Source organism: Nematolebias whitei, chromosome 22 (genome assembly GCF_014905685.2).
Source record: "Nematolebias whitei isolate Nwh7 chromosome 22, NemWhi1, whole genome shotgun sequence".
Classification (NCBI taxonomy): domain Eukaryota; kingdom Metazoa; phylum Chordata; class Actinopteri; order Cyprinodontiformes; family Rivulidae; genus Nematolebias; species Nematolebias whitei.
The window spans coordinates 12,381,919-12,404,810 of record NC_056519.1 but is presented as its reverse complement, the minus strand read 5'-3'; the positions used below and the strand labels follow the sequence as shown (position 1 = coordinate 12,404,810).

The 22,892-nt window shown below is 39.8% G+C and overlaps 1 protein-coding gene across 1 annotated transcript in view; it reads left to right on the top strand.

The window, feature by feature from the left end:
• LOC119428401 (plexin-A4) overlaps positions 1 to 21,393 on the top strand; it is a 54,162-nt gene extending 32,769 nt beyond the window's left edge. The window contains exons 15-21 of the mRNA XM_037696081.1: positions 618 to 721; positions 2,631 to 2,730; positions 6,302 to 6,492; positions 9,308 to 9,477; positions 13,298 to 13,510; positions 17,814 to 17,964; positions 19,581 to 21,393. Of these exons, the coding sequence (XP_037552009.1) occupies positions 618 to 721; positions 2,631 to 2,730; positions 6,302 to 6,492; positions 9,308 to 9,477; positions 13,298 to 13,510; positions 17,814 to 17,964; positions 19,581 to 19,676 (1,025 nt within the window). The 3' untranslated portion in view covers positions 19,677 to 21,393. The remainder of the gene's footprint in view (positions 1 to 617; positions 722 to 2,630; positions 2,731 to 6,301; positions 6,493 to 9,307; positions 9,478 to 13,297; positions 13,511 to 17,813; positions 17,965 to 19,580) is intronic.
• The last annotated feature ends 1,499 nt before the right edge of the window (positions 21,394 to 22,892 follow it).

Genomic DNA, 22,892 nt, shown 5'->3' with positions numbered 1-22,892 from the left:
CTCCAACCCACACAGATTGCTCCAACCCACACAGATTGCTCCAACCCTTATAGACTGTCACAGAACGACCAGTATCACACTTAACATAATGTTCAGTTTCACAGTGACAGTCAAATAAGGAAATGAGAAGTGCACAGAAAAATAATATTGTACAATGTAAAAACATTGCAATGTACTCGGAAGCAGATCAATAAATATAAATTAGATATTTTCATCACAGATTTTTGTTTTTGTCCTTTGCAGATTAATGTTTAAACAAGAAACATGAAATTTGAAAAAGAACATTTATTAACTTGCAATCATTTATTGGCACTGCAAACATCCCCTTTAGGATTTAATTTCTACTGTCTCAGATTTTGTTTTGGTTGAAAAGCGCAACTTATTCCCAAATGTAAAACTCTTTCATTAGGACAACTACCAAAATCTACTTTTTCTTCTCCCAAAAGTATGCTAGTACACCAAATATTGTGGCATGACTTGGAGACGTCTTGATAGACAGAGAGGGGATTGAAACTATATTTTCTCAAATGACAAAACAAACAAGAACACAAAGTGAAAACCATCAGTGGGAATGTGGTTAGTGAAGATAATTGTTAGTATTCTCATTTTACTTGCAGAGTGGCGTCAGGGTCGAGGACAGCGCATGATCCTGCAAGACGAAGACATCACCACAAAGATTGAAGGTGACTGGAAGAGACTGAACATGCTGGCTCACTATCAGGTACGATATTGATTGTATTAAAAAAAAATTCAAACAGTTTTATCTCGATTGCACACCAATTATACCCAACTTCATTAACAAAATATTTATTCAGGTACAGGGTTTTTTTTGTAATAAGTGCTTTTTAAGTAGCGTGAAAAAAAAAAAAACTTTATTACAAACAACGTCCAACAAAACTAAGGTTTGTAATTGACAACTTCTATTAGTTTCTTATACAAAAGTTAATATATTTTTTGATATTTTATACTGAGCTTTATCATCATGTAGCCCTGTCTGTATTGTATGGGGAATGCTCCTTCACTTATCTTTCAGGGGTTCTTCTTGAAGACTACGGAATACATTTTTCAGTTAAATACTTGGGGAGTTCTCAGACAAGAACACGACTTTTAGACAACTACAACAAAAGCTGTTCAAAAATAAATTAAACCACGTACATGAGGAAAAAGACACTTTTCATAAAGCGTGAGATTCAAACTGATGTCTAAATGTCACCTTTGTGATTCTGATCTTGGTAGAGTCACACTTCAGAGTCAGACTTGTAAACTTGAGACCAAAAAGAACTGCCTAAATAGAAGTCTGCAGAAAAACACACAAACTATCAAGATAGTTTACTTAATAAAGTCGTTAATGCATTTTGCAGAGAGAAAACACACCTCTGCAGGCGTTTTGTGTCACTTGAGGACCAACTATCCTTTCAGGCAAACACAAAAATCCTGACCTGGTATTATTAATTCAAGCAGCTACGCGAGGAGCGACTGCCTCCTCCAAGTGCAATTTGCGTGGTGCCTAAATTAAATGTCAGCAGCGAGTGTCAACAGGCTGGGACTACGAGTCGTGGGTGGAATGGATTAGGGAGCTGATTTGAATCCGAGATAAGATAATGAAGACCAAAGTTAATTCATATTTTTTTTCAGGCTGGGGAAAGAAAGGGCGATTTAACCTTGATGGACCAAAAATATGTAAACAAATGAAACTCAGACGCACTCAGCCATCAGCTGCTGTTTGCTTTAAAATTAAAAACTTGTCTTTATTTTCCAAATGCTATTTCCTAATGCCCTTCCTCTCTTTCACATGTCATTATGTCCTACAGCTCATTTTATATCGATTCAACGTATAAGAGCAGTTATCGAGGTGAACACTCGAGGGTTTTGGGGAGTTGTTGGGATCCCCACAAAGGAATAACAAGTTCTGTCCTCTGGGCTTCCTGCTTCCAATGATATAAACATTATGCATAAGGAACAGATTGAGAGATGGGGGTGGGGGTGAAATAATGACACCATTTTAATAAAGCCTCAGCTCTTGTATGCACACATATATGCAAACTAAGACCCAGTGGTCCCATCCACCCACATATTGATAAAGATCACTTCAATTAACCCTGAAGCATAGTCTGAATATGAGAGAGAAAGAAAAAAGTGGTGTGTGTGTGTGTGTGTGTGTTTAAAAGTCTTCATCCCAGATGTATTAATTCAATACATTTGGGCTGACAGGAGACTGACAGGTGCAAGATTGACTTCATCGTACATTCTTTTGTACACAGCTATTTACGCAAAAGCATAAATCCACACGCTGCTTGTTACTTCCAGTTTTAATGAACACACAGCCCCAGAGAGAAGGTATTATTGAATAGAGACGGTGGGACGTCCCCTCTCGAACAGGCCTCTGCTCTGGTCTGTTAAACTTTCACTCCTCCTGCCATTCACTGGAGGCATGTGTGGGCTGAGCAGAGAGCATGTAGGTAATAACACGTTCTCTGTTTACTCAACCAGAAAAGATGAAAGGGAATATAGAAAATTACAGCAACACAATGACATGTTTTCTGTGTTAGAATCCCACTGAAATGAAAACCACAAAATAAACAGCATGTGTCATGAGGAGTCATTTTATATGTATGTTTTTCTGTTTTCAGGCACCTGATAATGCAGTGATGGCCCTGGTTCCCAAGCAAGTGACAGCTTATAACTCAGTAAATAACTCCACGGTGTCCAGAACCTCTGCGAGCAAATATGGTGAGAAGTCGTGTTTCTGCTCAGCTTTAAATGTACAGTAGTCACAAGTTTATTGCAGGGGACCTGTACCCTGAAGACCCGCTATAAGTGAAAAACTGAGAAGTAGGAATAGTAGTACAAGTAGTAAGTAGTAGTTTATCTTAGTATATATATATATATACATATATATATATACATACATATTAAGGCGTTTTAAACCCTTCCCACTCTCTTGCAATATTCGAAACAATGTTTCTAAACTCTAAATGTTGTAAAAGAGCACATGATGATCACATGTCATGATTTCAGCTCCCTGCCTCCTCTGCTCTTGGCCACGCCCACTTGTCCGCTCTGTACGCTGAGCAGCTGATCAGCTGCAGCAGGAAGTTTATTCTGCAGTATGGGCTGCACAACGGTGCAGAAGGTGCTAAATAATTTTAAATAATTTATTTAAAATAAAAATTCCATGACGATTGTGCGACTCATCCATCAATCAGCCTATTGTGTGTCATGTCCAATTTTATTTTGAAAAACCGAGATAGAGCAAGTCTGCGATAAATGAACAGCGAAGTATCGAGGGACTCGTGTAGTGGTGTCTGTAAGAGAAAATAGGCACAAAGTTAGAAGCAGCATGTTTGTATTTTTAAACCATTGCAGTGGAGTTTTCTGCTTAATATCATGGGTAAAGTTTAGTCTTTCTTTACAGATTATAAAAAACACAAATTACTGATCCGGTCCCTCCATCACACGTGAAACACAAAATCTATTCAATACAAAATAATGTGAGCATCAGCAGGTCAAGACTGGTAGGAAAAAAAAACCCAAATATGGTGTGCATGAGAGCAGTACAGTAGTCCCTCGCTACTCCGCGGTTCGTTTATTGTGGACTGGCTCTATGTCGGTTTTTCAAAATAAGATTGGACATGACACACAATTGGCTGATTGATGGATGATCGGCAAGGAGTTTTGATTTCAAATCAATTATTTTAAATTATTTGGCACCTGCTGCACATTTATGCAGCCCAGAGCTGCAGAAAAAGATTCCTCCTGTAGCTGATCAGCTGTTCACCGTGCAGAACAGAGAAGTGGGCGTGGCCAAAGCGCTTGCAGGTAGTAAAGAGCAGAGGAGGCAGGGAGCTGAAATCAAGACATTATGTGCTCTTTTAGAAAATAAACTACTACTTCCTACTTGTACTACTATTCCTACTTCACGGTTTTTCACTTATCACGGGTCTTCAGGGTACGGATCACCCGATAAACGAGGGACTACTGGTTGTCTATTGGTGGCTAAATGTTGAGTCTTGTTAAAATCAGCCTCCAATCAAGAACCTAAGCTTGTGAACACTGAACTGAACCAGTATGACTTTTAAGAAAATGTTTTTTTCCACTTTCACTGGCTTTGGTCATCTGGCCTCAAGGTCATGCACACTTTGAGTGAAAATTATTGTTATGAGCAGAAATAAATTTTAGAAATGATCCATCAGCTGGACAGACATGGCAGTAAATTGGGTTTCTAAAATGCAATAATAAGAAAGAAAGGAAGGAAAAAAAAGAATAGGAATAATGTGGATCTTGCAGGAGTGGAAGCCTGATCGAGGCCTCTGCGTGTCTACAGCATCAGATAAAGAAAAACAAGGCACAAATTAGAGTAGTTGAAAGGGTTTCTACATTATAAAGAGACCAAATAGACCCTTATCCTGGTTGTTCAGGCCTCTTGAGATTTAAAGTGTCCTCTCATCGTTCTGTGCCAGTGTCTTCTCCGCCTGCCCGTCTGCTCAACGTCTCCTTGAACCTGCAAAACCATCAAGTTAGACTATGATCAAAGAGCTACCTCACTGGTCACAAACACTTGAGACACTTGGAATGTGGTGCCACATTATTAGCATTATATAGCATCTCCGTATGGGCTCACCTCGTGAGCACCAAATGACACCCACCGTGTAGACCATGAGTGTTGCAACACCAGGGAAGAAGCCACTAATATCTGTGTTTGTGGGACTGCTTTCACATCTAAATGTGATGCACTTCAACACTTCACAACTGAACTCTTCGTGGGTAATGGCGAAGTAATAACAACCAAGACGAACATCAAAGTTCACGCTCGATAATCCAGGTAAAAAATCCAACAAAGTTGAGCCAGGTCCTCTGAACGGTTTCTTCATTCGTTGAAACATTCTGTCCTTCATCCAAAGGACTTCTTCAGTCTGAGAAGCCACAGCAAACCCAGTTGAGGTAAATTCAGAGTACCTGCAAAGAAGCTGGGTGAAAGGTGGAGCTGGAGAAAGTTATGATAAAAGTGTCAGATAAGCACAACATGAGTCATTGTAAAAGAAACAACTGTGTTGAGTTCAAATCTGTTGGAAACCAGAAAGAAAAATGGACAAAAAGTGTGAAACGATCATTAGAAGACTTCTTATTTCTCTTGTGCAGATGTGGGCAACTTAAGGCCCGAGGGCCAAAAGTGGTCTTTGGGCAATCTCCACCAGGCCCCCAATATTCTTAGTTAAAAAAAAAAAAAAACTTTTTAAATAAAGATTGCTGAAAACAAAATACTAGCAATTTATCAATGAGACTTAAGTCAATTTAAATTAAATATTTGATGCAAAACTTTTTAAAAAACATTAGTCATTGTGTTTCAGGAACTAGATTGAACCGTAAAGACTTAGAAACACAAATATATAAGTTTGTTTTATATATTTCTGCTAACATGTATAATATAATGTCACAAGAGCCAGTTTACAGAATGTCTCATTCCTAAAGGATATTGAAAAGACATGTTTTATAAAGCCTGCTAACTATGCTACAATAAGAAAAAGCTCTTCTAGATTATCTGTCACAAAGAAAATGTATTTTCCAATTCTCTATGCGGACCTTTGATTGCTTCAAATGTCTTGACGTGGCCCTTTGAAAAAAAAAAAAAAAAAGTTGCCCTCTGCTCTTGTGTGTCCCTGACTTCCCTAAATCATCTTAAATTATTGATTCATTATGTTCTGGTAATGAAGCTGCCGCTAAATGAGACGATGATCTTCAGATTATCAGATTGTGATCAAATGTGAGCTGCTGATATACATGACTTTTTGTTTTTATGTTCCTCCGTACAGCCTGGTTGCTCGTCTCTCTGGACAGATTGATTTCTGTCAGTGTAAAAATCACACACCCCTCCGACCGCACCCACTGATCAATTTTTTTCACACTGTGTAAACATTCATTGAGCCATGTGTTTGGAAATGTCATTGCTGCTCTGGCCACTGGGTGGGCCATACATATTTCATCTAGTCTGACACCTGTTCGATTTTCTGTCAGCCGGCAATAGAATATCTCGTCAGTTGGAGAAGAAGCTATGAAAAATTAACCATGCAGACTTTCTGGAAGTTTCATAGCCAATCTGCCAGATGAGTCAAACAGAAGCCTTAGGCCAAAGAGCTGTTTTAACGCTGACATGCAGGTTACGCTTGCGTCTTCGGTTAGTTTGTGCAGTCTGGATGTTGGTGGATTGCCAGAACCAGGAAGCAAACACTGTGGCTCTTCAACTTTATGATTTTTATCACGTGTTTCAGCATGAAATGAATTAAATCATCTTGTTTTTCCACAGAGAACATGATCAAGTACACTGGAAGCCCAGACAGCATGCGTTCCCGCACCCCCATGATCACTCCGGATCTGGAGAGCGGGGTGAAGGTCTGGCACTTGGTAAAGAACCATGAGCACGGAGACCAGAAGGAAGGTGATCGTGGCAGCAAGATGGTCTCTGAGATCTACTTGACACGACTTCTGGCTACTAAGGTGAGCCATCTCTGATGAAGATCTTACATTTAGGAATAATCATTACCCGGACAGTTTTTAATATGAAATCGGATTTAAAGCAGAAAAATGTTCTCATATTATCTTCACCTCTTATATGGCTTGAGCCAGTTCAGCAGGTTAAAGGTCACTGCAACCTTCATCTCTTGTTCTAAAAACTCAGAAAAATCCTCAGTGTATTTAAATATTCATAATTACTTCAGATGAATCATCTCAGTGGAAAAGATTATTCAAATATATTCCTCTATCCCCTCAGGTGGAGAAGCAAAAACAGAAATTTCTGTTTATTTTCTTTTTTCATTACTGTTGCAATGATGCAGCAGCATATCTAAAAGGATAAAGAGGAAAAGTGCCACGGAGCTAGAGAGGGTAACAACAAACGATGACAAATAGAAATGTTGATAAATGAGTCTGAATAGCCTCAGCGTTTAAAGAAAACAGTAGTTAATTTGTTTTAGATGAAAATGTGTCTTTGATCCAACAGTTGGAAGTAAATTGAGAATCTACTCCTAAAGCATTGTGTCCCTTTTTTCCATCCAGACAAAAATCATCAGGTGAAGTGTAAAAGAATGCAGCTGCACAATGAAAATGTTTCAGTCAGAACTAATTAGTTTTTTTCTTAGTATAAAGTTGACTTCTTTGTGTTTGTCATAAATAGCAGCGTGAGATAAAATATTAAATCTGGAATGCATTGTGTTGAACAGGCAGCTACATCAATTAGCACCGAGTGTGTTTGCAGGTGTAGCCGACCTTAAAATCTTGAAATAAAGTACAGATTCAAATCTGTTTGAGAGCTCATGAAACTGATGCAGAAATACAATGAGCCCATTTCTCTGATTCTGAATACCTTTTATAGATTTAAATGAAAACCAAACATACATGATTCAAACATTCACAGTTCAGAATATAGGACATATATTGTGGTTTGTTTAAAAAAAAAAACTGGTTCCCAATCAATTTAACATGATAGGAGGTGTTTATTTTAATCTCCGAGGACTAATAAACATTTCCAAAGCATATCAGGTACAACATATGATTACATTTATTCAAACGGCCTCAATAAAACACTCATGATGACACAAAATGTTTAAAGCCGGTTAAAGTGATTCTGCACATGCCGAGTGATTGATTCACTCATATTTTATTTATCTTCAGGTCAGCTGTGTTGTCACATATTGTAGCTGTGTACAGTTACATTACTGCCTTATTGAGTATAACTACTGGACAGTTGTGTTGGCAGAACTGGGTAATCAATTAACGGTACAGGAGGTGTAACAGTGACTGTGACACCAGATATAACCAGCAGCATATGAGACAAACTAATAAACAAACTGCTGATTGCAGAATAAAAAGAAGCCAGAGAGAATGTAGCAGCTGTCACCATGACACATATTGTATAGTCCCTCGCACATGCACGTGTCGCCTCACAGCCTCCGAGTCGCTTTATTTCCCAGCTGTTTGTCCCGCTCCAGAGTTCTGTTGACAGCACATCTCCTTTTAAGATGGATTGTTTTTGTGAAATAACCAGTTTATCTTGGCCGGCCATCTCTCTTGGTGAGAAATGATTAGGCAGACGGGCAATGTAATTGACTGCATTTGGCTTCCACCTTGCCAATAAATACCTCTCCCTGGCAACACCGCTTGTGTCTCATATTAGCTCCATCACGGAGGCTTGGAGTGAGGGAACAGCATCTGTTTTAGTGAAGTGGCACAGGGAGGACTTGCATTGTCTCATTCTACACAAGAGTTTGTCTACTTCCCACCAACAATGTGATTGTTTGCTTTCCTTGCATTTCATTGTCGAGGCAGACGGCACCAAAACAACCAGATGACACATTGTGTTTAGAGTGCAGTCTAATGACAGGGTGGATGGTTGCAGGGGGGTTGTGTTGGTTGTGTGCAGCTCCACCGGGGAACAAGAGAACCCTGTGATGATGACAGTGTTGATATTGGTGCACCCCTTGAGATGGATGACGTAAAATGTCACAGGCTCTGCATATGAATGCACACACAGTGTTTCCTTGGCAGCCAGTGCAGAATGTCAATCTGGAACAGGCAGACTTAATAAAAATATGACATCCCATGTTCTTCAAAAATAAGGAGTCTGTAATTCAGGCCAGATTAGAATAAAATTCCTGATTGTTGGACTAACAGGATTCTCTTCTACCTCTCCTCTGTGATTCAGTTATCCGCTCCACCCAAATTGGATTTTTATTTGCCAGTGCCTGTACGCACCTCATCTGCCACACTCGATGACCTCGTTTTCTGATAGGAAACCTGTCGTTTCATTTCCATCCCTCGCTCCTACTTCCTCCCGTGCATCCTATCAACTTGTTCTTTACAAGAGGATTAGATTTTTTCACTCTGTCTCTCTTCTCTTGTCTCCTCCTCCTTAAAGTCGCCAACATTAAATCAAATTAGGGTCAATGGTGCAGTGGGAGCTAATCCGGCAGCACAAAGAGGCTTAGGAGATGCACCTCCTGTTCCCAGATATTATTAAAAGTCAGCTGTGAAATAACAATTTCCTCCATCAAAGCTGTAAGCATATTTGTGGGCCAGGGCTGTGAGATGTTTGTCGGGCACAAACATCAGAGTGAAGAGATTAAATGAAATTTACTGCACAACTCATAATCTCACAAGTTTAGAGCAACATTAATCAGTGGAGTGTCTGAAAATGTATTACAGTGACAATCTTACTCAGTGTTGTGATCAATACTAATCCTTTATAGATATAACCTGATGAAAACGTAGATGTGCCAACGACTGAACGTTTTTACTTTTGGTCTTTCTGCTCCAGGGAACGTTACAGAAGTTTGTCGATGATCTGTTTGAAACCATCTTCAGCACGGCCCATAGAGGCAGCGCCCTGCCTCTGGCCATCAAATACATGTTCGACTTCCTGGACGAGCAGGCCGACAAACACAACATCCATGACCCACATGTGCGGCACACATGGAAGAGCAACTGGTGAGTTGAAGTCCTGCAGATCTGAATGTACTTGTAAACAAAAACCAGTTTCTTATTTGTAGCCCCGGGTGACTGCTTTTAGGCATTTTGGCACATTTCATATAATTTGTCCTCATCCGTGCCAAGTTTTACCACGTGCCTCTTTCCTCTCTAATAGTCACTGGCCACAGAGGGTGTAATCTGTTAAAGAAAACCACAAGGGGCTAATCCAGTTAGCTTCCAAGTCTTTCCATCTACTTTCATGGGTAAATGAACCAAAATATCATCCGTCACCAAGGGGATCTCCATGGTGACAAATGTGCATTTCCAGGTGCATGAGTGCACCTTTGCATGAATCTGCTTATTAACTTAACCCATGTTGACCTCTGTGAGCCCACCTAATAAAACTGGTCATATTTAAACAACCATCAATGAACTAGAATGGGGAGAAAAGAGAAATGAAAGAATAAAGAGGAAGTGAATGCTGATTCAGTTAAATACACACTAAAACTCATTAACCCCACAGCCTCTGCCAAGATCCCAGCATGCATCACTCAGCAAGAGGCTCAGGAGGGCCACAGTGATGGAAGGAAAAATGTATGCCTATCAAGGGACAAATAGAGATGGAGAAAAGAATGAGAAGCTAAACGAGAAATATTTGTTTCTTGTCTGCATTATTGGTCAATTTGCAGTGTGTTAAGTGTTTTCTGACAGCACAATGGGCCTGTGTTGCATCAGAACTTTAATGGGCTTTCACTATTGCCCCATAAATGGAGAGCAATTTATCATACCACAGATATCCTTTCTGTGTGAGATGTGCAGCTGACTGCACTTTTGCCCTTCTTGCAGTGTGTGCATGTGCAAAAGTTTATTCTGAAGACTGAAAAATGAGTTGTGACAAAAATGCTTTTAGACCAACGGTAGAAAACAATAACGTCCCTGTTCCTTCCAAGCTGAGGCCATGTTTCATTAAGCCCCCCGTTCCGATTGTCATTATCCATCCATCCATTATCTTTACCCGCTTCTTCCTTTTTGGGTCGCGGGGGTCACTGGTGCCTCTCTGCGAGAGGCGGGGAACATACTGGACAGGTCGAAAATCCATCACAGGGTCACATAGAAACAAACAACAATTCACACTCCCACCCACACCTAGGGACAATTTAGTTACCCATTAGCCTAACATGCATGTTTTTTGTTTGTTTGTTTGTTTGTTTGGTCTGTGGGAGGAAACCGGAGTACCCGGAGAAAACCCACACATGCACGGACAGAGCAAACTCCAACCAGAAAGGCCCCCAGCCGGGATTTGATCTGGTGACCTTCTCACTGAGAGGCAACAGCTCTACCAACTGAGCCACTGTCATTATACACACCATTAAACAGCACTGCAGTGAGAGCCCCCATCTCCTACTTAGGGTTTCAGATCCAAGTACTCTGATACAGCCCTTAGCTCACCCCACTCCCTGCTGTTGGCTTCTTAAAGTATCAACATAATCTATACCAAAATACAAGTTCTAACTTACACACTTGGATGTGTGAATGTGTTGTGGCCTAATGTTTACTTTGTTAGAACTACATCATCCACTTTAAATTTCTCTTTATTCCGCGCAAATTGTTCAAGTAGACTGACTTTAAACTTGATCAGAATAGGCCCTCAGACATTATCTCTCATTTTTTTACTACAGTCAATTTGTAGCTATAGCACTGTCCTTTGAGTTAATGTCATGTGTGTGTACTTTAGTTTAACATGTAGTACACATGTAGTATGTTCAGCAGTGTAGTCAGTCTGTACATCCCTGAGTCACTGGCTCTTCAAACATCTTCAGATGGTGTCCTTTAGATTAATGGCAGCTCCTGTATTTGCATCTGTTACCAAAGTGTGGATCGAATAAATAATTTTAATTACTCTGCAAAACTTTGCATAAATACTCATGTACAGCTTGTCAAATGTACTTTAAAACACGTCTATTGAAAGTCCTGCTGACACTACCAGATCCTGTCTACAATGGCTTTAACATCCTGATATAGTTCAAATCATATCGTCAACCCTGAGTTACAGAGAGGATAGCTACCTAATTTATTTAAATAACAGTACATATAAAGACGTGTAAAAATTTGGCATTTTGCAATGTTCATTTGTTACAACCCTAAAAATATTTGTGAACATTTATAGGATCTACAGGATGACTAGTTTTAGTCAATATGCTCTTGTTGTAGTTAGACGTAAGCACGTGTGTGTTGTGGTCAATTCTTGACAATTACAAAGACTTTTTTCAGTGCTGGTCGATAATCCTCAACATTAGATGAGAATCAGCATAAATTTGCCAAATACTATTTCGTAAAGCAAATAAAGCTTGTTAGCATTTGTTTATTTTACCAAATGCCCCTTTTAGCTCCTCGTTCTAGCGATCAGTGGTCAGGATTTTGCCCCCTCCCAAAGCAGCAGCCCATATAATTTCTCCAGGATAATAGATGCCCTTGATCTCAACAGCTGATATTTACCCTAATCCCTGACCAAATGTCCAGATCACGCAAAAATCATATTCCTAAAACTACAAAGGTTGTTAACTGCTGAGTTTTTACATTGTATCTGTTTTTAACGGATAACGTTGAGGCATTACAAAGTGTTTATTTTCATCACGATTTTAAAAATTGTAAAAGGACCATCATTTTCGTGGCGACTACTGTTCCACTGAAACAGAAGATTGCGCTCAATCATGACAGCACAGCAGTGGTGTTAGTATTCCTTTGATCCCTTCACCTAATCCCACTAGATTATTTGCTTAGATTAATTTTGATGTCGTTATATAGAGCTTTCCTACACATCCAAATCCTCTTTTGTGAGATTGTACTTCTGAATTGCTTTGTGGGTGGCTGTCCTAGAATAATGTATTGTAGGGAAGGAAATTGGTGGCGTTTTAAATGACCGCATTTCACTTTTTATGGTCATTTCCTCCTTATCCGTTATTATTGCACCACGGGCTAAAATACTTGTCTAGGCCTGAATGCAGTGTCTTTCCCGATAGACTTTTGCCATATCAGCTCAAAGCATGTAGCCCAGAGAATAGTGAAGATGCAGAGATCCAAGCAATACCACCTGAGCCCCTTTGACTGCAGATAAAGCTGGCCCTATAGCTATTTATTTTGGCAGAAACAAGCCCAGCAAATAAACAGACTTGTATATTTTTATTATTTTGGACAGGCACAGAAATGGGTCCCACTTGCACAAATAAGGCAATATGAATTGTGTCGCTGTGTGGCCCCCAGCGAAGACCACTGGACACTGTTGGAGAAAATGAGAAGCAGCGTCCACCTGTTTTTAAAGATAAAGGCTTTATTGAATTAAGTCACACACAGCAGCAACAGAAGGGCCTGAGTGTGAGCTTTGCAAAGTGAATGAATACCTTTTCCCTCTGGCAAATAATATGTCCGTGCCTATTGACTAGCTGACTGTGGCAAATTTGAAAATGGCATTTAGACTTAATCTCAAAGCAGTTTAACTGGACACAGTGTTGTTTTGCTTCACTCGTTGTTCCTGTGCTTGAATGACTGGATTACCATTCCATCACTGGCATGGAGCTAAACAACAACAAAAAATAATTATTATCCCTCATTAGCTCCTAGAGTCTTATTTTATGTTCGAGTTGCCCTAAAAGTTCACAGTAAGAAGAAAAGCATCCTATATAATTAGTTTACAGACAAGTGCATATCAATCATTATAATTAATGTAACAAAGCTGTTTAAATGAAGATTGGAGGTAACTCATCATGACAAGTACAAATGTTGTTTACTCGTAAGTATCTTTCCTTTAATCTATTTTGTTCACTTTTCCAACTTCCTGCAGCCTACCTCTGCGTTTCTGGGTGAATGTGATCAAGAACCCCCAGTTTGTGTTTGACATCCACAAGAGTAGCATCACTGATGCCTGTTTGTCCGTGGTGGCCCAGACCTTCATGGACTCTTGTTCCACCTCAGAACACCGCCTTGGGAAAGACTCACCATCTAACAAGCTGCTTTATGCCAAGGACATCCCCAGTTACAAAAGCTGGGTGGAGAGGTAAGCTGTCCACATGGGGGAGTGTGTACACCAGCCACTGGATGGATGGATGAAGAGGGAGAACACGTACATTAGCAATGTTTCAGGCCAACAAACACAGCATGACTGTAGCACTGATCTATGAGCTGTGAAACCCCATCCAAATTACAACACAGTGAGGATGGATGGGTGTGCCCAGGGCTTGAGAACGACTGTACTGAGAGTCAAAGGGTTGAGACTGAGGAGAAAAACAGCTTTTTTTTGTTTGTTACAGGGAGTACAAAATGGAAATTAGTTTGTGATTGTAAAAGTAAAGAATGTAAGATCTACTGAAATGAGATAGTTTAGTGAAATAGTACCTTACCCATAGATAAATAGAGGGGGGGGGGGGGTGGCTATAGAGTGAGAGAGATAGACAAGAAAGAGAAATATAGAGAGAGCGATAGAGATACATGGAGAAATAAAGAGATGTATAGCTAGAGAAAAATAGATAGGATAGAGACAGAGATACGGAGAGAGATGAGATATAAAGGTAATTATTTTCCATAATGTAATGATAAAAATGAAACTTTCATATATTTCAGATTCATTGCACACCAACTGAAATATTTCAGGTCTTTAATTGTTTTAATACTGATGATTATGGCATACAGCTCATGAAAACCCAAAATGCCTGTCCCAAAAAATTAGCATATTTCATCCCACCAATGAAAGACAAGTGATTTTAATACAAAAAACGCCAACCTTCAAATAATCATGTTCAGTTATGCACTCAATACTTGGCCAGGAATCCTGTGGCACTGCTGAGGTGTTATGGAGGCCCAGGATGCTTCAATAGCAGCCTTAAGCTCATCCAGAGTGTTGGGTCTTGCGTCTCTCAACTTTCTCTTCACAATATCCCACAGGTTCTCTATGGGGTTCAGGTCAGGAGAGTTGGCAGGCCAATTGAGCACAGTAAAACCATGGTCAGTAAACCATTTACCAGTGGTTTTGGCACTGTGAGCAGGCGCCAGGTCGTGCTGAAAAATAAAGCTTTTCAGCAGATGGAAGCATGAAGTGCTCCAAAATCTCCTGATAGCTAGCTGCATTGACCCTGCCCCTTGATAAAACACAGTGGACCAACACCAGCAGATGACATGGCACCCCAGACCATCACTGACTTTGGGTGCTTCACACTGGACTTCTAGCATTTTGGCATTTCCTTCTCCCCAGTCTTCCTCCAGACAGACTCTGGTACCTTGATTTCCGAATGACATGCAAAATTTGCTTTCATCCGAAAAAAGTACTTTGGACCACTGAGCAACAGTCCAGTGCTGCTTCTGCCGCTGTTTCTGGTTCAAAAGTGTCGACCTGGGGAATGTGGCACCTGTAGCCCATTGCCTGTGCACGGTGGCTCTGGATGTTTCTACTCCAGACTCAGTCCACTGCTTCCGCAGGTCCCCCAAGGTCTGGAATCGGCCCTTCTCCACAATCCTTCTCAGGGTCCGGTCACCTCTTCTCGTTGTGCAGCGTTTTCTGCTACACTTTTCCCTTCCCACAGACTTCCCACTGAGGTGCCTTGATACAGCACTCTGGGAACAGCCTATTCGTTCAGCAATTTCTTTCTGTGTCTTACCCTCTTGCTTGAGGGTGTCAATGATGGCAGTCAGGTCGGCAGTCTTACCCATGATTGCGGTTTTGAGTAATGAACAAGGCTGGGAGTTTTTAAAAGCTTCAGGAATCTTTTGCAGGTGTTTAGAGTTACGTCGTTGATTCAGATTTTTCATTTATTTATTTTTTTCATATAGCCTTTATTTATCCAGGTTACTCATTGAGCCACGAGAACTCATTTTCAAGAGAGACCTGTTTAGGGAGCACATGGTGGGGGTTGGGGGCCTTGCTCATGGGCCCAGAGTGGGGGCAAGTGTGGGTGTTTCACCTACCCCACCCACAATTTTGATGTTGTGGATGGTTAGGTTAATAGCTTGTTTAAAGAACCTTTTCATGATATGCTAATTTTTTGGGACAGGCATTTTGGGTTTTCATGAGCTGTATGCCATAATCATCAGTATTAAAACAATTAAAGACCTGAAATATTTCAGTTGGTGTGCACTGAATCTGAAATATATGAAAGTTTCATTTTTATCATTACATTATGGAAAATAATGACCTTTATCACAATATGCTAATTTTTTTACAAGGATCTGTATATAGAAGGGGGGGGGGGATAAACGAGAGAGAATATACAGAAATAGATGAGAGTGAGAGCTAAATAAAACAGAGATAAGGCACTATTTCAGAGATCATCACTGCAGAATGACAGAGCTTTCCCCATAAGGGTGCAGTATAGTTAGGAAGCCTAATGAGAGCTTCAGGTAGCATGAGCCCATAAACACCTAATGGGTTTAATGCCTTTTCATATGGGAAAAGTAATAGTTCAGATTTTCTGATGTGTTCAATTGAATAATCTATCTTTTTTAGAGTAGAAATTCAGAACTAACTTCAGTGTCATTGTGGATTTAGAAAAAGCATATGAGAGCGTGGTGAGGGAGGAGGTGTGGTGTTGCATGAGAAGTATGTTAAACTGGTGCAGTACAGCGATGAGATGTACTGTAGGAGTGACAGATAGCTTCAAGGTGGAGGTGGAAGTGCATCAAGGATCTGCTCCTTGTTTGCTCTGGTGATGGACTGACTAACAGATGAGGTCAGACAGGAATCCCCGTGGACTATGATGTTTGCAGATGACATTGACCTGTGGTGAGAACAGGTGGAAGAAAACTTAGAGAGGTGGAGATATGCACTTGAAAGAAGAGGAATGAAAGTCAGCCATAGTAAGACAGAGTACATGAATGTGAATAAGGACATGTGGAACAGTGAGGCTAAAAAGATGCAGAACTTCAAGTACTTGGGATTGACTGTCCAGGAAAATAAGAGTAAAAAAGTGAAGTCCAGGCAGGATGGAGAAAAGTTTCAGGAGTGATTTGTGGCAAAAAGGTGTCAGCAAAGGTCAAAGGAAAAGTTTACAAGACATTTGTGAGACCAGCTATGTTGTATGGTCTGGAGACAGAACTGAAGATGTTGAGGTTCTCCTTAGGAATGAGATCATCAGAGGTACAGCACAGGTTGAACAACTGGGAGATAAAGTTAGAGACCAGACTGAGATGGTTTGGACATGTCCAGAGGGTATATTGGTAGAAGGATGTTAGAAATGCAGCTGCCAGGAAAAAGATGTAGGTATGGATATAAATATTGTTGGAGTGAGGACAGAAAAGGCAGAAGAGAAACTAACTCAACAGAGTTAAAATGTTACAATATATTTTCCCACCAAGGATTAAAGAAACTCTTCAGATGTTTCAAGTAGGGTCCTGTCGAGCAGTTCTCAGAATTCAAACATTCTCGTTGAGGACTGAGTGGTTTCCAGCCATCAAAAACTGTTTTGCATCAGACTTAGGTCATCCTCAATTATTTGCACTTGCTTTGTCCATGTAAAAATCCTTGAACTGCTACAGAACTGAAGTTGTTTTAGATGACTGAAGTCTACCCCACCAGATCTGAATGATCACTGTAGATGTTACAGTTAAAGACAATACTACAATAATGTGCATAACACATTTTGTTCAAGGCAGACAGGGTAATAACAGTACAGTATAGTGATATTATCTCGTGGCACTGATGAGCTGAGCACAGAGCTTATTTGCTATACAGTTTGCTTTCTTTCACCTTATGTTGAAAGAATCAACATAAATAATTATTCTTCACTTAATTTGTATTTGATGTGGGAGTTAAAGGTCTCCAGTCAATAACATTTGGCACTCCATTTGAGAATTTATAATTAAGTTTCATGCTATAGAAAAATGTGGGTTGGTAAAATAACCATTTCAACTACATATATTATATTTTCATGTCACTAAGATTCAAAATAACTCAGTTTGTCAGACATGTTATAGCATACCTTATTAATGGGATTTTATGTGAAAATACAATTTCTGTCACATGCTCCTCTAGAATTATCTAGCCAGCCACCAGACCTGTCCTAAAGCAGCTGCTGCTACAGGAATTTAATATGTTAATAAGCAGCTTTAATTAACATAGCTGATATGGGAAACACAGCTGTTGCTGACAGTGACTGATTACCTTTACCTCAGTGGTGTTGTGTAATGTTTCAAGCTGAAATCCTAGGCAGCTCTGCCTCCAACGACATTTCCATTTTGGTCACTTCACCATGAATCACATATGCAGCATCTGTGCAAGATAAAAAATGTCATTAAGTAGTGGGAGTGGGTATAGTTTACCCCCTCTGCTAAAGTGTTCCTGCCTCAATTCATTCTTTCTCTTGTCTTAACAGGTACTACTCAGACATTGGTAAGATGCCAGCAATCAGTGACCAGGACATGAACGCCTACCTGGCAGAACAGTCACGGATGCACATGAATGAGTTTAACACTATGAGCTCACTAAGTGAAATTTACTCTTATGTGGGAAAGTACACTGAGGAGGTATGCAATGCAGTATTTCTTTCAGTCTAAAAAGAGTAAATATTTGTGAATAAATTTGTTTTATGAAATCCCTCAAAGTATTTTAGGTGTGGAATATCAGGCAGAGGTTCTCTCAGGGAAGACGAGCAGAACCAGCTCAACACAAATATAAACTGTCTTATTATTTTCATTATTTACATGGAAGACAAACTGTAATCCATTGCCAGTATTTATCACAAAATGGAATGTGTGAAGCTTAACCATGCAAAGTAAAATTTAGAATTTCACTTGGATCATTACTAATCAGACCATCTTCAGTGGAAACAATAGCGTTTACAGTAAACTCAGTTAATTTTTTGATCATGGAGTAGTTTTATGACTGAACATTTATTTTGATCTTTGTCCAGCTGTTAGCTGAACCTCTGCCTGATATGTTACACAGATGTGCTCTGAACCCCTTCACAACTGGCTGATACATCTAAATGTTTCCTTACCTTGCTTTAATGGTCAGGCTTTGGTTGTAAATTTAAAAACAATTATTTCCTATTGAAATTACCCTCCACTTGCTTGAAAATGTTAATATTTTTTTGTTTTTTTGAACACCATTACAGAGTGTCTCAAGTAAACCAGTCTAAACCCTTTTAGACCCATAAGCTAAGGAGACAATACTGTGTTATGGAGGATAACTTTTTTTTTTTATTCAATCTCACACAAATGACTTTGGTAATATCAGATGTGATTGTATCCATTTAGTTAAAAACAAAAAGGTCACTAAAATACCTTGAAACTGACAAAAGGAATTAATTAAATTGGCCTTAACAAAAATAATTTGACGTTAAGGTGTGCAGACAATCACTGTTTCATCTAAAGTAAACTTCATGGAAGATGACTGAGGAGGGAAGCCAAACTGGAATTTACACAAATACACACTGACGAGCCACAAAGTTTCTGGAATAATGTTCGTAGGACAGATGATCAAGACCCTGCAGTGAAACACTGAGAGGACTCCTCTGTTCTGGGGCTGCATCAGACACATGGTGTCTTAAATCTGTGCAGGAATCTCAACTATAAAATCATTCTGACGTGAGTGAGCTTCCCAGAAAGCTTGGTCATTAACAGGTTGTGGATGCTCCAACAAGATAATGATCCAAAACACAAACAAAAATGACTCAACAAACATTGGACTATTCTGCAGTGGCCTTCAGAGCCCTGATCTAAATCCTACTGAACATGTGGAAGGTGCTTAAACATGCAACATGGAGAAGGAACCCTTCAAACCTGAGAAAGGTGAAATATCAGAGAGTTACAGAAATTGCTCGATTGCTTCAAAAGGTGCGACAAAATGTTAGGTTACGGGTATCATCGTTTCTGTCAAAGCCAGTTTCATTATTTGCTATTAAAATCTGATAAATCAATGATTTTCATAAGCTGGTATTAAACTATTTTGTCAGTTTCAAGTTATTTCAATGACTTTTGTGCGTTCTTTCCTCCTTTAATAAAAGAATAGAAACAAATTTGGTAATTTATGTACCTTTTGTTATGGTAGTAAACACAGTACAATCACACTTGTAGTTTCATTAGATCATAAACTAACACAGAACTTTAAAGTACATGTGTGTGTGTGTGCTTACCAACAGATTGTGTGTGCACTGGAGCAGGATGACACAGCCAGGAAACAGAGACTGGCCTTCAAGCTGGAGCAGGTGGTGGCCTTCATGAGTCTGGAGAGCTGAGGACCGCACTTCCCAGGGTGCACTGGGAAGAGACCCCGTCAGAAACCGAGCCGTGCCTGAGCGAAGACCTGTCCCCATCTTTTTCGTCATATGACTTCCGCCTTCTGCTTTTTAGAGATGACTTCTTCCTCAACCTTTTTTCTGCTTCCTCCTCCCTGAGAGATATTTTTGTTTTCCTCATCCACTCAGCTGCATAAACTAGTTGACCTGAATATATGTGAGAGGTGGCGAGCAGCTGAGATCGGTGTCTCTCAGAGAAACGTGGGACATCTTTCAGCTTCAGCACAGGGGGGGGGCTTCATAGGGTGATTGCTGGAAAGTTAGCCATATTGGCGCACACCCCCTGCTGGAAATAAAGAAGGGAAAAACATTTTATGTTGCCTTTAAGAATTTACACTGACGGTACTTCTTTGAAAACCACAATGGGTGTCCATATGTTGAACTTTTAAAAATAGAATAGTTGAGATGAAACCGTCTCTAGCTTGGTTTATTGTAGTTCTATGTTCAACATATGGACGCAAGTGGAAACATGAAAAGTGATGACTGCAAGCCAAATGGACACCTCTGGAAGAAAAAAATAATAATGCAAGAATGGTTTGCCAAGTTTACACTGTACCCTCAAAAAAAAAGCATACATATCTGTAAAATGTGTGACGAGTCCAGGCAAACCTAGAATGTTTTTGTTTTTTCAATGTAGCTGGAATCGTATTTAAGAAAAAGACTGATGGGGAAAGGAAAGGAATATTGCTCCTCAACTTTACTGAAACATGACAGACACTAAAGCAGAGCATCCCCAGCCTTTAGAGCTCATATCAAACTTTTTACCTGCCCAGCGTGCTTTCATTTGGCTTATATGGCTACTGCAAAATTAAGCTAAAGCCCCACCCAAGCTGAATCCTCTGTAAAAAGCACACAACCAACTCTGGGAGACAGTGTTGTCCAAACAACCACAGCAGTCTCTTCCAATCTTGTGTCGCTACTGCGATGGTCTTTCGAAGCACACACATGAACTTTGACACAAATCAGCAGCTGCCCAAGATCCTGACTGCCCAGATGTGCACACCATCTCTTAGGAGGTAAAGGGAAGAGCTGACTGAGACACAGGACTAGAAACTGTTTTATCAGTAGGAATAAATGGTTCAAAATAGTGTAGCCAGAGAAGGCTGCTACCTACGGGGGCTCTGTTGTCGGAGTAGCACCTCTTTCCCAGGATGTTCTTATTTTAAAGACTATGTGGGAGAAATTGAACGACATGGACTTAGCTGGTCAGCCAAAAACCAAAGGAGCTTGAAATTTTCAAAATGGTCAAAATGTATTTATAAAGTGCCACTGAGGAACTGACAAAAAAGGACTATGTACAAGACAACAACTTCTAGTACAAAATATATATTGTGACTGAAACTTCAAAAAGCCTGTGTGATTTTGTTTTCTTACCTCAGTGTGTTGAGATGGGGGGGCTCTATGGACGATGTGATATGATGCTCCTTTCTCTTTCCATCGTCCTGGGTCTCTCCTCTCAGCACACCATTCACACTTTCGTCTGGCTCCTGACTTAACAGCATATCTGTTTTGCACAAGCGTTGGAGATGGTAGCTAAATGCATTCGGCAAAAACCCCAACTCTTGAGTGTAGAACTGTGGAAGCACTCTTTTCTGTATTGGTGTAGTTGTCCTCAGTGGCTGCAGAGGGCGGCCTTCTCCACTCCTTAAAGAAAAAAGGAAAAAAAAAAAGTCGGATCAAGCAGAGCAACGAGTCAGCATCACAGACAAAGAACTTGCTGGAGAGAGCGACTGAAAGATGACCGAGGCGCCCGCTGTACCTTTTGACCTCTGCCCTTTCTTTTGCCTTGACAACGTGCCCCATGTGGTGATGTGAATGTGTGAAGACCGCCCTAGGTCCACCTTGGGTCCTTTATTGGCTTTTTAAGCGCATGTAAAACGTAAACCATTTAAGAAACTTATTTTAAAAAATAGTGAAAAAACAAGAAAATTAAGCCTTGCAATGATGATGTGGATGTGTTATTTAATCTTTCTTTTGCTTGGAAGAAACCAGATGGAAAACGTGGATCGTTCATGTAAGAAAAACTAACTTCTGTTGAAGGTGGAACCTTTATCAAGTTTAGCCCCTGCTGCAGTTCATGCCCACAGTTTTGTCAAATGGTAGATGTTGAATAAAACATATAGACCTTTGCATGCTGACCTGTTTGGATAATATGAAATGAAACTGCCTTGCTCAAAGATATTTATCTACTTCTAAAACTTTTAGGGAGTTTAAATTATCTATCACGTCCTTCATAACAGCGCGTCCTGTTTGGTTTTAGTTTTCTCAAATTTCTTGGGTCAGAAAATGACTTATTGTCCTCTCCTAAATTTTTTTCCCCCATTTACCTTAAAGTTAGACTTTTCTGACCCCTTGAAATAAGAGCATTGCTGCATTCAGAATTCAGCCGCACTTACATTATATGATGCGGGTCTTAGACACAAACTGCACTCATTTCAGCCGATTAGTTTTTATCCAGTACTTAATTTAGTGTAAGTGTTGGGCAAATACATTTTCATTACCATTATATGAAGACTTACTTTGAAACTTGACCCCAAAACTTGATAGAATATTGTTTTTTTTTCTTTTCAGTAAAGGAGATACTAAACGAAGCAGTGAACTTCCTCTCCCTAAATACTTTGGGTGAAACAAAAAGTTCGGCTGGACTCGTGATTTGTCCGTACTGCTTTAACAACTTCATTTCAAGACACTAATACTACTATATTATATTTACTTTTGCACATATCAGCTGAGCCAGGACAGAAAAGGAATGTATTTTTTCATAGCAAACCAAGGTACCTAGGAGAAATGACAAACTGATTTAAAAAAATTAACCATATCATTCACATTTTATGAACAAGCATACACACCTGGAAGGAACTACACACGTGACTTATCCAAATAAAGACTAGAGCTTCTTACAAAGCTATTATGTTATTTTCTGCAGCTCTACAGTAGTTTTTCTGTCTATTGTCTGCAACTTGTACTGTACATTGACAAAACGTATACTACAATTCATTTAGTAAATACATATATAGGCCTATTTGCTTCTAGAAAACAACTGATAAATGGTCATTTTGTGTTTTAAGAAAGCCACTACCAAAAACACAAAACCTAAACATCCAAAATTAAGTAGCACAAACGATCGGTTGCCATTACAGATGTGCACAATATGAA